General features: G+C 31.3%; 1 protein-coding gene across 1 annotated transcript; it reads right to left on the minus strand.

The window, feature by feature from the left end:
* Positions 1 to 10,628: 10,628 nt before the first annotated feature.
* LOC130939187 (outer envelope protein 80, chloroplastic-like) lies at positions 10,629 to 17,799 on the minus strand. Its single transcript, XM_057867294.1, has 16 exons — positions 17,131 to 17,799; positions 16,900 to 16,993; positions 16,707 to 16,789; positions 16,447 to 16,544; positions 16,297 to 16,366; positions 15,930 to 16,020; positions 15,265 to 15,346; positions 15,060 to 15,095; positions 14,422 to 14,575; positions 14,186 to 14,326; positions 13,989 to 14,059; positions 13,818 to 13,896; positions 13,627 to 13,742; positions 13,369 to 13,516; positions 12,587 to 12,656; positions 10,629 to 11,451 (listed from the first exon to the last, which is right to left on the minus strand). Exons 1-16 carry the CDS (start codon positions 17,686 to 17,688, stop codon positions 11,297 to 11,299), a joined length of 2,046 nt encoding a protein of 681 aa, XP_057723277.1. The 5' UTR covers positions 17,689 to 17,799; the 3' UTR covers positions 10,629 to 11,296.
* Between the last annotated feature and the right edge of the window lie 470 nt (positions 17,800 to 18,269).

Genomic DNA, 18,269 nt, shown 5'->3' on the forward strand with positions numbered 1-18,269 from the left:
AGTACCCACATTTCTAGGAGGAGGAGGAGGAGGAGGAGAGACGACCGCCTTGGAACCCCCGGACTTGGCCCGGGACTTCGCCTTGGCTTCCTGCACCCGCTGGTAGGACTCTTGAGCATTTTTCTTTGCCATATCTACAAAAGGAACAACCAAGTTACAAGTCGGTAAAATACAAGTCGGCAAATTGCAACTCGGAAACAAGAAATGCATGCACTACCTATGCAAGATTGAACAAAGACCGACGTCCCCTGGAGGATTTTCCTCGTATCCAAGTATGGGGCCCTCCCCCATGCTTCTCGGAAAAACCCCACAATAGCCGCCTCCACCTCGTCTAGGTCATCTAGACCAATCTTTTCACAAGGGGTGGCCGGCAGCCAATAAAGGGGAAAGCGAGGGGAGGAACGCTCGTCCAGAAAAAAGGGGTGGTGACCCTCTACGGCTTGAACCTTGAAGAAGAAATTTTTGAAGTCGTGGAAAGATTCGTCAAAAAGGGTGAAAATCCTCCGACCTTGAATGGCTCGGAAGGATACCCATTGTTGTTTGTTGTTTAGCCCACTAAAGGGCTTAGTCATATGGAAAAGATAAAAGAAGATTCTCAAGGAAGTCGGAAAGTCCAGAGCGTGGCTTATAAACTGGTAAATCTTCAAAAAACCCCATGAATTGGGGTGGAGTTGAGTAGGGGCAACCTTACAGTGGTGCAAAACGGATATCTCGAAATCAGAGAAAGGAAGAAAAACACCCAAACGGGTGATCATACATTCATACATGAAGAAAAAATGAGGGGCCGCCTCATTAGCTCTCCCAAAACAGACCCGGTCTTCAGGACCCGGGATTATCAGTTCATATTTGGGCTCGTCCTCGTCCGAAGTACAGAGCCTATGATGAGTACGAAGGTGGGTGATGAACTCAGCGTCAACCAACGGTTCCTCCCCAAGGACCGTATCATCAACCCACTGAGAAAGAATGTCTACAGAAGCCATTTTTTATATAAAGAAGAAAGTGGCAGAAAACCTACAAAAAGGAAAAAGAAAAAGAAAATCAAAAAATACGGCCACTAAAGAAGAGAGATTCGAAACTAGAATCTACAGGTCAACCTATCTACTCGCAAAACAAAACATGCAAACATAAAGCATGGCATGAAAAAAGCAAAACTAACCTTTATCCGAAAATGGAGGTTGGAGAAGAACAGAAGTCTTCAAACGCAAGGATGCAGTACGAACAAGATAAGGAGAAAGTTTGAAAGATTGCAGAAACGGAAAATGGAAAGAGAGGGAAAGTATTTATAAAAAAGGCTAAGGGGCATAATGGTAAAAAGCGAGGCAGTCATTAATGAGACTGCACCGTTACCAAAGCCCTCAATCCCTAAATGATCCCTCCACGGACACGACGCTTGAATTGACGTAACTGTCAGAAATCAAAGGTCGCGAAAATCACGTCGGTTTCCAAGATCCGTATTCTCTCAAACAAGTCGACTACGAACCCGAGTTGAATACTTGAACCCAAACTTTAAAGAAAATTTGGGCTCAAGTAGGGGCACTGTTCATACCCTGGCCCAATGATAAGGGCCCAGGTCCAACCGAAAGGCCTAATCCAATAGGATAAGCCTTACAAAATACCGACTTTCACATAAGAAGTCGGTGTCAACCACGACTTGGTATGAAGAGGTCGGATGTGAGATTAGCTGGCAGATAAATACTCATTCAAATGAGTAACCGCCCCTAAAATCTCTCTAACCGCCTCATAAAGCCATATCTTAACCTCCCCAAGATAATGGGGACGGTTACCACCCTAAAGGTACGGCACTACACCAACGGTGGTTATTGGATCACCACTATAAATACCCTGACACTCCTCAGGTATCTCTAAGTCCAATGCTCTCTAAGACCTGCTTACACTCTTGCTAACTTAGGCATCGGAGTGTCTTTGCAGGTACCACCCCCCATTCTCACGCGAGCACAAGTCGGACGGAGCCTCCCGAGTTGCGGACCTACCCGGAGTTCTCCTCCATCACACACTTGGGCCGCCAAACGCCATCCGTCGTCTTAATCTCCGGTTACCTACCGTAACAGAATATTTTTATATTATTTAATTATATATACTTTGATACGTTTATGTAAAATTTTTTATTATTCTTATATGTTATATGTTTACTTCTACGATTCACTGAATACACCTATTATGTGAAATTTACACTTTATTATACACATTTTTTTATTATTATATTTATTTTTATTCTTTTATTTTATATCATAATCAAATGTTCATTAAAGTAGTTATTCATTAGTATTTTGTATTGTACTTATTAATATTTTTAGAGTATAATAAAAAATATTAATGAGTACTATACAAAATATTAATAAATATTTTTTTTGAAAGAAAAAGTGCTCAACACAATAAAGTGGAGCAGAGATCCATGAGTACAAGTACATCTCAAAAAACAAGCATTACTAAATCCGCAAGAGTCACCTCAACCCCTCGTTATCTTCGGTATTGCCATCAGCAACCATCGGAGAGCGTAAAGGACCTGTTGATGATTTCCACCACTCCTAAGCCATGATAAATATAAAGAGTAATGTATCGTTTTTGTCCCCAATGTTTGGGATAAATTCTATTTTTGTCCCTAACGTTTGTAAAAGTGATTCAATGTTATCCTGCCGTCAATTACACATCATGAACGCTTTAGTTTGAGTTTTAAAAATCTCTTCTTGATGATCCACTCCGAAAACTAGCTCATCATAAGTTGAAACTAATTCCTACAATATTTACATAATTCACTTTTGTAAGGACATAATTGAATCTAAACACAAACAATGGGTATAATATTAAAATCAAATACATCCAAATGGAACCTAATTGAAAATGAATACATCTAAATGAGAATAATTGAAAAATATAATATAATTTTTAGTATAATTGATAGTAGGATAACATTGAATCACTTTTATAAACGTTAAGGATACAAATAAGACGATTTAAACGTCAGAGACACAAATAGGATTTACTCCAAATATTGGGGACAAAAACAATACTTTACTCTAAATATAAATTATAGTTGTTAGAATACTAGTTTATTAGTTTCAAACGCATTGAAAGATTCTTGATTTTTTTGAATCTCATTTTCCTTTATATTTTACATTGAATCACCTTCAAATGCCAAAATCCTAATTCACCAAAGGCTCGAAATTCACCATAATTTCTACAAAGAATTCTACTCCAATGAACATGCCGTACCAATGCCCAATCCCAATGATATCGGTACACCGAATTGCCCTGAAGTAGGGGAAAAAAGGTTTCAGTGGCATCAAACGAGAAAGTGTAACAAAACAATGTTTGGATTACAGTTTGTAAATAAAAATTTGTATAAAATTAATTTTATAAGTTTGATTTTGATGAAAAGTAAGTTTGTATTAATGTGATTTATATTTGAGAATCTTATATCAAAATGGATTATAGTAAAATAGATGTTGTTTAGATTATACTACTCAAAATTACTTTTAGATAAAAAATTACTAAAAAAGACATCAATTAAATAATTTTTATATTATTCTATTATTTTATTTTAGATATTTGAATAGATCCTATTAATTTATATTATAATAAAATTAATATTTACTTACTAAATTAAAGTAACATATAAAAATTGACAAAATATATTTTAATACATAAAAACACTAATAAATATTAAATTAAAAAATAAAACACTAATGAAATACATAAAAAATAATATCTTATACAAAGTCAAATAAAAATAAAAAAAAAAGACACTTTACATATTAAACATAAAGAACAGTAAATGATAAAAAAAAAATCATATGAACTAAAAAATAATAAGAAATAAAAATATAAAAGAGAGTACTATACATTTTATAAGAAATAAAAATATAAAAGAGAGTACTTTACATTTTATAATGTCAAACAAAAAGAAAATATTTTATAATTTATTTTAGTGTCGTTAGTACTCTTGAATTTAGTATCATTTTGGACTATATATTTTTATTATTTATGACTCTTTTGTTACTTATCATTAGTATATAATAAAAACAAAAATAAAGTACATTAAGAAGTACAATAAAAATAAAAAACAAGAAAAAAAATTCATACAACATAATATATAATAATTACAACCAACAATATATATCATATGAAAAAATTATAATAAAAGGTAAATAAATTTATATGAATAAAATCAAATAAAAAAATAAAAAAATTTATACACAACATAAATATAGTATAATAAAGGATAAAAAATAATTTATATAAACAAAAAATAATAAAAATATCATAAAAATTAATAAAAATAAAAATTTATATCAACAATTATTATATAAATAAAAAATACAATAAAAATATAACAATAGAAAATTTAAAAACTAACGTCAAAAAGAACTAAAAAGACCTACAGAAATGGCATAAAAAAAATAAAGAACAAAAAATATGAATGAAAGAATTAAAAATAATAAAAAAAATTAAAATCTTTACCTTAGCAGTGATGAAAACAAATCTAAAAAAATTTAATGAAAAAAAAATTATAACAAACATACAGAAAATTACTGTAAAATTATATGGTTATGTGCATCTTTTTTTATAGAAAAATTGAAGGGTACAGTTAGTAGATATGGAATAAATTTCTTACTTAATTCCTCCAACGGTAATTAACTTTCTCAACGTGAACACAGAAGTTAAATTTTTCAGCTTCACGTGAACCTACATTTAAAGGTGAGAACACTTCTGAATTAAGAATTCTAAAAATTTTGCCAAACATAACAATGAAACGTTTAAAACACTCAAACGCGTTTTTTTATTCCCAACGTGAATCTCAAATACACCTACATTCATTACTAGTAAAAGAATTTTTAAAAGTAGCCCGACAAAAAAAATGTATTGGTTAATGGAATTAAGGAGACAGCTTCATCAGACTCATTTCAGAAGATTGATTTGCGGTTGGAGGTAAAATTGTCAATGGAAGAGTATTCGAGGATATTTATCCTATAAAACTGCCTCACATAATATAAAATAATTAAAAATTAAAAATTAAAATACATATTTTTATTAATATTTTTAAATTTTAAATTTTAAAAATAATTAATATAAAAATAAATATAAAATTTGTCGGTATTATTTTAATAGTATATTAATTTGACACCATAATAATAATAATTAATTCACAATGTTTATTATCTAACTATAGTATCAATAGATTTTAATACTAGTATTAAAACAAATAACATTAATCATAATACATTAAAATAGATCAAACAAATTAAAAAATATTTAAAAAATTTATACTTATATTAATAATAATACACAATTAAAACATAATTAACTCTAAAAATAAAGAATACACAATTAAATTAAATTAAATATTTATAAAATTATTTAATTAAATAAATACTATATCATTAGTTTTTGTCATATATAATAATAAGAAATATAATGACTGAGAAGCAATGAAGAGATGCTGCAACTCTAAGATTTTTTGTTCGAATAATTGTTGATTATTCTTAGTTTGATTGCTAAGTGACAATGGTCTAATTTAATTTTTATAACTATGATACAAACAATGTAGTTGCATTTTTCAATTTTATTCACAAATGTGAATTTAATTTTTATAATTATGATACAAACGATGTAGTTGCATTTTTTAGTTTTATTCACAAATGTGATGAGGAGTGAGATCTGTAATATACGATATTGTTATTAGAATCTTCAATATTATTCGTTTAAAAAAGGAAAATGAATAAAGGAAATAATTAAAGAGATAGTGAAAAATTTAAACTATGTGAACGATGGACGACACATTTCACGACGTTTCTTGGCTTGCTACACGTGGTCGAGTCGCTCATTCCTAATAAAAATAATTATTCACTTAATTATAAAAATATACTTAATAAATTGAACCCAATTCAATCAAAATAATCATCTACATAAAAATTAAAATATACCAACTAAAATTACTATTAAAATAATTTCGTCGTGGTAAAAGATCGATATACTCGGGCGGTAACGTGCCACACTAAACCCTAAACGGCTCACACTTCCCTCTCATCAATATCTCCTTCTGCCACACTCCAGCATCGCCTCAACCACCCTCTGCCGCCGCACTACAACCACCTTCCATCTTCTTTTGCTTGTGATGCCCAACGGCAGCAACGCCTTGCAGCTTATGTTTTTGCGGGCACCGCCAGCAGAGACTTCGGCGGCCGCGCTTAGCTCAATTCTTCAATCATCATCGTCAAAGCGTTCGTCACGATTTTGGCCGCAGCGAATTTCGGTTTGCATTTAAGGCGAATGGGCACATTTCGGGAGGAGAGAAGGACAGTTATTGCTACGAGGAAGTCGTTGGAGCCGTGGGGCTTGGGAGAACCATAGCGCAAAGTAATAACCTTTTCTTCAATTCTTTTCTTTAGTAGGTTATTCTTTTACTGGATCTGTATATTGAATGCACTGTAACTCCTTTGCAGAACTCATCGGACTTTGCTACGAAAGGACAACGGCGTAAAACGTAACGTGAATGTGCATAAATGCTAATTTTAATTTTTTAAGTTTTTAAATTTTAAATTAAATAATTAATTAATAATTTAATTTTAATTTTTTTTTCTTAATCCAATATTTATATTGTTCACAATTATGAATTATCATTACTTTTCTATATTTTCTCTAGAGCAAACTAACATCTATGCTACAACAAAAAGAACGAACAAACTTAATAAAATTTATTTTTTATTATATTTATCTTTTTTTATTTTATACCATAATTAATTTTTTTTGTTTTATAAAAATTAATGAGTACAATAAAATAATTACTCGTTAATATTTTTTGTTGTACGCATTGACATTTTTTTAGTACAATAAAAAATATTAATATTAACAAATACGAGTATAATAAAATATTAATATTAACAATTAACAAATATTAATGAATATAATAAAATAATTATTTATTAATATTTTTTATATTGCTCATTAATATTCTTATAATTAACAAATATTTTTTATTTTAAATTTAGTTGATATTCGTGTACTCACTCATACGTGTATTTATTAAATTTATGTAAAACGATTTAATCTTTAAGTATGTTTATGAGTATTGATATACTAATGTTAATCAAATTTAAAACAAAAAATATTTTTTATACTCTAAAAATATTAATGAATATAATAAAAAATAGTAACAAATAATTATTTTATTATAATAAATATTTTTACAAAGTAATAAATATTTAATTATAGCATAAAATAAAAATAAAGATAATATAATATTACCATGCAAGGAAGTCACCTAAAGATAAATATCATCCAATTTTTTAGGATCTAGACAAATTTTGTTACATTTGGAAATTTTATTTACCCAAAATATAAACTAGACCCAAAAGTCGAAAAAATTTAAAATGTAACTGCCTATGACCGACCTTTTTTTTTGTAGGTCGGACCGAAGCGTTGCATGATAACTTCTTTACTCTCAAAGAGTTATAATTTTTTCTAATATCTCTCACCCATTTTTAGAAGAGAGATCACAATAACCTTAAGATACAGAGACTATTATCCACCACAAAAGTGGAACTACTTCAATAGGTGATTATAAACTCATTTTCTATAAATACACTAACAGTATAATTAAGTTCTAAGACACTTAAATTTGCAAAGATCCTCATTTTTTCACAAACAACTGTCTTATAGGTACTACTCCCGTCTTTTCACAAACAACTCAAAAGATGGCTGCTCGCTTCAGGCTAAGTCAGAAATCAATTCATTAAAGATTTGGATAACTCTCGAAACAGACTAAGTCAGAAATCAATTCATTAAAGATTTGGATAACTCTCGTAACAGTGCTTAAACAAATTTTTCCAAATTTAATTAAAAGCAAAAAAGATAAATTTTAAATATTATTTTTTTAAATAAAATTTTTTATTTTTAATAATAAAATATCCAGTGTTCTACGGATTATGTTATGTTTAGTTAGAGATCACCCAACGTTTTTTTTCATATATGGACTCGCAAGTTGCAAAATCTCTTTGCTCATCTGTTGGTGATTGCCAAGTAAATATCACAGTTTACTAAAGTTCTCAATATCTTGCTTCAATATTTGTTGAGCACTAGTTGTCTGCTCAAGTGACTTGGTAGAAATAGTGTGCCACATGCATTAAAAATTCAAATTAATTCTTTTATTTAATTATTCATCTTTTCTCTCAAAGTGGACATGTATAATATAAGCTGGCCCATACAACGTAAGGAGCTATAATTATGGTGAATCTACATAAACAAAATTGTAGTTATTTTCGAAAATAAAGATACAAGAGCTTAAAAGTTCTAAGGATGAAAATTAAAAATTTTAATAATATTTTATTTTTAAAATTTTAAATTTATTTTTTAATTTTTATATTTATCATAAACCAAATATAAGAATGAAACATAATTTAATTCGGTATATTTTACCTTAAATATAATACGAAAATTTGATTTAATTTCTGTTTCTTAATATTTGTTTTTTTTGTCTCTTTTCAAATACAACCTAAATGTAGAATTTGATTGATGATATAATATGAGAACCCAGCCATGTTTGGACGAGAACCATGTCTCAAACTTCTAATGGAGGGATTTGAATAGCGAAGATGACAGAGATGGAGAAGTTAATTCACGGAGAGAAGAAGTGTTTTGTGATATTTTTTTTGAATAATTTTTACAATAAAGTGTTTTACTTAATCAAGTTCAATTAATTTATTTACATACTTGCAAGCACATTTTTTTTTCTTTTTGCCCCCGCTGCTTCTTTTTTTCACTTTTTCTTTTTCTCTTTTTTGTTTGCTATTATTTTTTTTGTTATCGTTGTCACCACTGCCATCACCTCTTCCTCTTACTCTTTCTTTTCTTATTGCAATTTCTTCTCCTCTTTTCTTTATTATCATCGTCAGTATCACTACCTCCGTCTCCTTCTCCTTTTTCTTTTTTCATTTGAATTTTTTTGATCTCCTCCTTCCTTTTCCTCCTACTCTTCTTCCATCATCATTATTATCATCATCGTCCTCTTCTTCTAATATTATAACAGAAAAAAGAAAGAAATAAATAAAAAAATACATTAAAAAATATATTTTTGTGCTTTTGTAGCAAATTTCGGTGTAAAAACTAAGAAATTTATGTTATTATTAATAAATTTTGATGTATTTGTATTTTAATAAATTCTGCATAATTCAAAACTCTTCCTCTTCTTCCTCATCTTCTGCTGTCTATTCTTTTTTTATCGTCGTCATCATCTTTTTTTATTATTTATTTTTTTTGTTTTATTTTCTCATGTTTTTTCTTGTTTTACTCTTTTAATAAAAATAAAAAAAAGAAAGAAATAAGAAAAACAATGCAGCAATAAAAAAATATTTTTGCTTCTTCTTTTTCATCATAATTTTTTTTCTTATTCATCTTTTCCTTCTTGTTTTACTCTTTTAACAAAAATAAAAACAAAAAACTCAATTAAAGAAGAAAAAGAAATACATAATGCTACAAAATTACTAGAAAGAGGATAAATATACATTCATTTAACTAAAAGAAAGAAATATAAAAAAAAAGAAGAAAAAAATGTAGCATTAAAAAAGATATTTTTGTATTTTTGTAGCAAAATTTCGGTGTAAAAACTAATAAATTTATGTGTTATTGTTAAGAAATTTCTGTGTATTTTTATTCTGATAAGTTCTGCATAATGCAAAACTCTTTCTCTTCCTTTTCCTCATCTTTTGCTTCTTCTTCTTCTTCTTCATTTTCTTATTTCATTTTCTCATAATTCTTTTTGTTTCATTCCCTCCAGAGGAATAAAATATAAAAAAAAAGAAAAATTAATGCTGCAAAATTATTAGAAAGAAAAGAAGAAAAAGAAAAAACGCAACAACAACAGCTGTAATAAAAGAACGACCAAAAAGAAGATTTCGTCTTTGTTTGTGTGCTTGTTTTCGAAATGAGTTTATGTATCGCAATCATTAAATAATTTTGGTACATTTCTGAGTTAATTGAAGTGGATTTTGGATTTAATTTCAGAATTAATTGAGGTGCATTTCGAAAACAAGCTCAACCAAAATTGCACCTTATTTAGATTTAAAGTGCACCGAAATTAAATTTAAAATGTACCGAAATTATTTAATGATAACCCTCTTAAAAACTTGTCTCACAATTAAAAAATTTCGTGTCAAAATTGAGAAGCTTCTGTGTAACAGTTAGAAAATTTCAATGTTATTTCCTAATAAATTCTGCATAACTCAAAACTCTCCTTCTTCCTCATTCTTCTTCATCATTATCATTTTCTTTTCTTGTTCATCTTATTTACTCTTTTAATAAGAATAAAAGAAATCAAATAAAAAAAATACATAATGTTACAAAATCAATAGAAAGATGAATAAAATAAAAAAAATATAGCAACAACAGCAGTAATAAAAAAACAACTATAAATATGATGCACAAAAAAAAAGAAAGAAAAAACACAAAAAAAAGGAAGAACGCAAAGAAGGAGGAGAATGAACGCAGGATATGAACGTCAGAAGAAGAAGAAACACAAAGAAAAGTGAGATTTCTCACGTGCATTATGTAAGTAGGTTTTGTAGAGTTATAATTAACTTAGTTAGACTGTTAGCAAAAAAATTTAGATGTGCAGTGGAACTAATTTTTTTTAAGTTTTACAGTCACAGTAAGAGGATCGCCACATGAATTAATAATATTGTACTTTGTTTATTGGTTATGGGATTGAGTTCGTTAACACAAACTGTCATCATTTACTGTCCTGACACTTTCGCGGAGTTTGCCATCTTACTTGTCGGATTGGGCATCTCAACTCATTCATAGTCTTTTATCTGTTTGTCGACAACCCTTATTACATTGTAGCCAGCGAAATACAAATCAGTTTACAATTTGAGCTTATTTTTACTCGATAACTCTAAATTTATTGTTCTTAGCTTGAGAAATTAGTACCCACTTTTTTCTTCCTCCATTGTCGTACGTCGGAGAAGTGCAGAACATTTATATGGATCCATAAAGTAAACAAAGTTGTACACGAAAGCCCCTTCAATTTGGCCATCTACCATTATCATCGGTTCTCTAAGATGTCCTTTCACGTGTTCCAATTGGAATGTGGACCCAATGCCATGTGTACCAACAGATTTCAACGCATAAACATAGGAAACCCAGATCAACCATTTCATCTTAGCAATACAAAACACTATCACTGCCATTCTTTTTTACCAAAAAATGATACACTATGCAAGCTAAGAACTGGATATGAAACAATTAAGAGGTGCTTGTTAAGAATAGTTCATGGGAAGAATGTTCAGTTTCTGTAGCCAACTCCGAAGTGAAACCTCTTGTCTTTCTTGTCATTAAAGGCATACTCAAGGCGCAACGGACCCAAAGGTGAGTCTACACGGATACCAAATCCACAACCACATCCGCTTCCGGGCTTGAACCTTGCACCGGCAGGGTCACCTAATACAAAACCATAACTCCATTGAATATGTCTATAGTTGAAGCTAGGCAAGGATGAACATCATTGCCATATATTTAGTGGCTACCATTTAAAACTTGTTCACAACTAATTTATACCATATGACTGTAGTGGGTTCAAGACACATGCCAGGTTGAATCTTTCTACTAAAATTAGAAGGATGGTGGCATTCATGTTCACTGGGCAATCTCCAAAGTATCATTTCGTATAATATAAATAAGGGTTAACCATAAAAAATGGCTCCGAATTATTTAAACACTGACAAAAATACACTCGAATTTTACTATCGACAAAAATGCCTTCAAATAATTTAAAAACACAACAACAATACCCAACAGTAAATATATATTTTCAAAAAATACTTTAGAGATTGAATTTTGATACAATTTTTTGCAAGCATGATTATAAAAATAAAATATTATTATACATAAAAATTGGTAATTTTCGTTAAGAATATATTTTTTTATAATTTTTTTTAACAACCAATAATAATTTTTAAAAATCACAAAACAATATATACTTAACAAAAAATCACCAAATTTTAAGAATAATATCTCATTTTTCTAATCATGCTTGTAAAAAATTGCATCAAATTCAATCTTTAATATATTTTTTGAGAAATACATATTTAATGTTTATTTTTTTTTTGCAAGATTATCTAACATTAAATATGTATTTCTCAAAAAATACATTAGAAATTGAATTTTGATACAATTTTTTGCAAGCATGATTAAAAAATTGAGATATTATTATCCTTAAAATTTGGTGATTTTTCGTTGAGTATATATATATTTTTTTGTTAACAACTAATAATACTTTAAAAAATCACAAAAAAATATATACTTAGAAAAAAATTACCAAATTTTAAGAATAATAATATTTCATTTTTTTAATTATGCTTGTAAAAAATCACATCAAAATTCAATCTCTAAAGCATTTTTTGAAAAAATATATTTACCGTTGGGTATTGTTGTGTTTTTAAATTATTTAAAGGCATTTTTATTGATAGTAAAATTCGGGTACATTTTTGTCAGCGTTTTAATAATTCGGGGGAGTTTTTAGTGGTTAACCCTATAAATAAATAAATAAAAGCAAACAAAAGAAATCAGGACCTACCAGGGACACTTGGGCCTGTTCCAAGATCAGTTCCGTAGTCAGAAAATAGAACACCTTCTACCGGCCCAAACTACAAACACAGTGTAAGAATCAGCGAGTCAGTTGGTCAAATATTGAAAAAAGAATCAGTGAGTCAACTATTCCCCAACTATACAATTTAATCAAATGCAATGCATGCACCCACGATCACACAACCACGTGTATACTCCAACTCTTATAATTTAAAATCCCACCAGTATTCCCTTGGGAACATTATAAGTGGGTATTATTCCTCCATCGATTAACAATGCTTTTGTTTCCTATTTCTACTTTTACACTGAAACATTTATGGGTAGTGCTAGGGAGCCAATGGCTTAAGTGTACAATGTGTACAATGGGCTAAATTTTTGGTCCATGAATAAAATGAACATCACCATACTAGCTAGAATAACCATCCGATACCAAGGATAACCATCCGGATACCAAGGATAATAAACATCTCAATAAAAAATTAAACTAATTTTGGGGTTCACCAAGGATCGAACTCTTGATCTTTCGAATCTAGAACTCTAATACCATATCTGAAACCACTCATCCCAAAAGCGTAACCTGACAGGACAATATAACACTAATAGTCATATCTCTAATACTTCTTAAACCTCTATTGTACACATTGTACGCTTAGGCCATTGGCTCCCTAGACTTTTTCAACATTTAAAGGATTCCTAAAGATGGGGCACGCCATGAAAATCAGGATAAGCACAAGCTTAATTCAATGGGCAAGAAAAAGCTTGATGATGTACCATTGGGAAAGAAATTTCTCCAGAGCCAATAACATATGATCTACCGGAGCCCACTGCACCTTCATCATAGCCTCTCACGCTGTTTGTTCCACCAATTGCAAATGCTTCATAGGGAGGGAAATTTCCCACCACATGACCACCAGAAACACTAGCACAAAACAGTTTTAAGTTGGAAAAACAAACGAGATTTCTCATTCTGCTTTGATATAAAGAATAAAGCATTCATCCTCCTTTTGATGAGAAAGGTAGGCCTCATACCTTAAGTTAACGCGAGCAGGACCTATCTCAATGCCCTTCCTAGCCCGTGCATTCACCCTAGTAAAGGATAGCCATTCAGGCAAAACAGGAAGCCCCTGCTCCATGTTAAGGGCAAACTGCAAAACAAGCAAAAAATCATGAATCATAGAACACGAAATTAAAAATGAAGAACCATAGTATGCATTACAAACCATTGAAGATCCATGGTCACCCGAACCAGTGTAAACAGTCTCAACTTTAGCGAGCAATGTGTCATCATAATTATTGCCACTACAAAGAAAAATTTTGATAGAATCAAAAACAACCACAGAAAATCATCGTAGCTATACTTTAAAACATGTTGCATGCACTCAGATTACAACCTTGCGGTAAGAGGACTGCTGTATTGATCCTTGATGATAGGAACCCCTTTGTCATCACGGACTCCAGCATGCTGGTTTAAAACATCATCATAAAAGGAAAAATTAGAGTCAAATAACACAAACTAACTGATAACGAATTAGAAATGACAATATTACTACTCACGTAAACAGCTAAAAAAAGGTTGTCAATGAAGCACCTGGAAAAGAAGTCCTGCCGTGCCACTCCATTTTGGTCTGATTGGTCGACTAAACTCTATACCACCTGTGATGCGGCCAATGGTCAGGATAATGTTGCCATCCCGGTCACCATGAACCATTGTCCCAGGAGTTCTTGAATTCTAAACAGAAAATAAATGAATATAAGAACACACTCTATTTTTTCTCTATCATCAAAATCAGTCTTTGGTATCAGACAAATGAAACTTTGGGCTACCTGAATCATTATTGTTCTGGATGTTCGTTTATCATCTCCTTGAATCCAAGGGTCTGTGTAGTTTATACGAAAAATTGAGTCAATCTGACCCCTCTCTAAGGAAATATTGAGTTTCTGGTTTCTCCCAAAAACATTCCTATGAGAATAGGCAAAGCTGCAAGAAAATAAAAATAGATTTTACTGGACATCAAACTGTAAACCAGTTAGTCAGACCATAACATACAATATGAAAATATACACTGAAGCAAAAACAATTTTTTTCCGTTGACAAGGGGAAGAACATACATAGGCATAACAAACTGAGATAAGCTAGCAGGAAGATGTTAATATCCACTAAATTTCTATATGGCCTAATTTCTATAGTCTGCAAAAAATACAGGAGAGTAATCTACTTTTAGCTTCAAGTGCCATGTTTAAACATTTACAAGTGTCAAACAATAGATAGTAAGTAATATATCCTATATGGAGCAACCAGCACGCTAAATAATCAATAAAATAGTTATGATTGCATGTAAGAAGGAGAGAATAACATGGAAGAAACATTAACTCATTGGATAAGATAGAAGGAGAGAATAAGATGCCAAAAGAAGAAACATTAACTCATAACTTCATCTATCACGACAGAAATATCAGCTCACCTTCCAATGAGTCCATTCAGTGTACCAGTTGTAATCCTGCAGGTACAAATAGTAAGAATTTAATAAGCAAATGAAAAAACTTAAGTGTGTATATATCCATAAAATAAAATACAAGGTATTGTCCTTTCACTTTCACAAATTTTTAAAGTAATGCTTTACAGTCATTTATAAAATTAAAACAAATATTTGGAATGGTCTCACTTACCCACTTGATATTCCACCACCAGCAGAAAATCCCCCACTAGGTCGTTCGACCACATTCATCACCATGTCAACCTTCCCTGTATCTGTAGGATGCCAAAAGGGGGAAAAGGGTTTAGATAATAGCATGCACTTATTGGGGAGGGAAATAAAGACATTAAAAAAGATCATCTCAATTCTTTAAAAGTATATACATTTCACTATTTTCACCTTAACAACAAGAACTGAGGTGCAGTTAAAAGTTGATAACGCACAAAAAGAAATACTTGGAAAAGAATTAAGTCACTTGCAGAACCCTGCAACTTACAACTCCTGTTTTAGCTCTATTAAATTGTACTAAAGGAATAACTTCTATTTTCAGCAGTGTACTAACATCCTTTTTCTAATTCTGGCCTTCTAGTATTTTTGTAAATCGTTAGCTGCTTAGTTCCTCTTTAAGTTAGCATGAAATGTTCTAACCCCCCCCCCCCCCCCCCTCTTTTTCTTTTTTACAGTTTTCATATAACAATTTTAAAAAATTTCTTTTAGTAGGAAAGTAAAATGCTAAATAAAAATATTGATCCACAATTCTTCACACAGGGCTGGCGAAAAAATTATACTATAATTTGGCAATATTTCTTGCAACTATTCAACTTATCTTAAAGCACATTTTTAACAGGTAAGCATTACCTGCTGGTTGAGGAATAATGCTAACATCTTCCATTATCCCCATAGTTAGTACAGTCTCCACATCTCTTTTTCCCTGAAGCATGCTGTAAACCTGGAATACTATTAATTATTATCCAAAATGCTTATTTAAGAATGGAAATTCGAGAAGGCATGTTTTGCCAAAGATTACTAAAATCATAGCTAAGATCAGAATTCCCCCTTCAATGGACAATCCAGCAACCATTGAATAGAGCAGAGAATGCTGATCATAAGCTTGATAAATCAATGCTATAATTAGCTTAATTATATTGGGAAAACATATTTATTTGGCCTGTATCCCAGTTTTGTGCAAAATTTCCAAGTACCCAGTATTAGGTCAAGTAAGTACCTGCCCCTTCTTGGTTGTAATTTGCCTCAGTATTGTTTCTGGTTTTGTCTTCCCTATAGTGGGCTCACCTCTACAGATAGGAAACCACATTACTAACAGAAATGCACTATGCGTTTTTGTGTGTTGATCAATTTGAAAGAAGGTGCTTACGTCTTCCTGTCCAGAAAGCGTATGGAGATATTGTTGACCTCAGCCTCTGACACTTGCAATCTCAGAATACCCCCTGAGAGAATCTCAACTGCTGAAACCTACAAAAATTATCAAGGCAGCAAACAAAAAAGATATGAAAAATGCCAATTATAACACTGGTCAGAGCATAAACCTAGCTCTGGGTTGTAACTCAACTATAAGCAAGAAGCGTTCTTATTATTAAAGCCTAAAGTTTGAACAAAAGTTAAGGGCAATTTTACCATAGCAAAAAGACCACGCTCCATGTACCAGCCATTGATGGAAGAAATTGCTTCATCCAACCGCCTCAGGTTGATAACTTTCTCTGGACAACTTTAACATGTAAATTTGACTACATTGAAAAATCATGTACAACAAAAAATGCAACATTATTCTTCATAACTGCAAGATGCGAAACAAAGAATAAAAAGATACCATATCCATCTCGAAAGGAATCCTCTAAGAACTTAGCCGGAAGAACATTAGCTCCTTCACACACCAACCCTTTGAACTCTTGATTTGGTTCTACCTTATTCCAAAGGAAGCCATTACCAACGGAGTAATTTTACATCAACAAATTTCAAAGCATCCATCAGAACACAATGCAGATAAACATTAATTCTCACATTGCAAGAACAAGGAAGAGTATCGCCAAATGCCTAATACCTGAAACACCAATCGGATACCATCGCGAGTGTCAACCGCAACGGGCATGCAGGAGCAGAAGTAGCCACTGTTGATGATCCGATGCACATCTTCTTGCACCTCACGCACCGTAAGAGCCGAGTTCGCTCGACATGCTTTGAGCGCTTGCAGCGCCTCCGCCTCAAGGTCCTTCCTCTCGAGCTCCTCGCCGTCCTTGTTCCGAACCAGCACCTCGCTTATCAGAACCCTCTCTTCGCTTTGTCGAACCGAAGCAGGAGAAGAAGAAGAAGGCGAAGATATCCCCTTGAGCTGAGTTTCCTGCGGCTGAGTCGACTCGGCAAGTGACAGCGAAGCGGAGCAGAGAATCGGAGAGGACGGTCTCCTTTTGCCGGTGAGAGAGAGCGTGGCGCAGCATAGGAGTACGGAACGAGTCAACTCGTTGGAGTGAGTGTTGAAGGAGCGAACGAGTTGAGCGATGTGAGAACGTGCGGTTTCGAAGGGGCATCTCTTTAGGGGTTTGGGAGGAGGTGGGATTCTAATTGAGGAAGAAATGAAGCGAATGTCGTCGTTTCGAGGCATTCTAATACAGATTCCGTTTTGAGAGTCTGCTACAGCGAAGAGTTGCAGCTCACTGTTATTCCTTCTTCTTCACCTCACCGCTGACGACTCACGACTCACGAGCAAGGTAGCGAGAACCGTCAATGAATATAAATTAAAATAAATTATTAAAAATTTAATATATAATTTTAAATATTTAAATTTAATAATTTTTAAATTAATAAATTTAAAATTTTATAATTTTATATAAAAAATTTATGTTTTATTTTTTAAAATATTTAAATATAATAATTAATTTTTTATCCTAAATTTTTTTATTTGTCAAATTTATTTCTTCTTAGAACAATGATTTGCATCATATTTTGAGTACACTATAAAAATAATGTGATATGTTAAATAGTATATGACATGACAAGTAGAAACATACTTCGATATATAAGTATAATTGGTCTATATTTTTATTTTTTATTATTTTTTATTTGAAAATTTTATAAAAAATAATAACAAATTATATATTTTTCGATAATATTTTTAGTTTTTATGTAAAAATTTTAAAAATAGAAAATACTAAAATATTATATTTTTATCACAACAATATTCAA

This window comes from Arachis stenosperma, chromosome 7 (assembly GCF_014773155.1).
Source record: "Arachis stenosperma cultivar V10309 chromosome 7, arast.V10309.gnm1.PFL2, whole genome shotgun sequence".
NCBI lineage: Eukaryota > Viridiplantae > Streptophyta > Magnoliopsida > Fabales > Fabaceae > Arachis > Arachis stenosperma.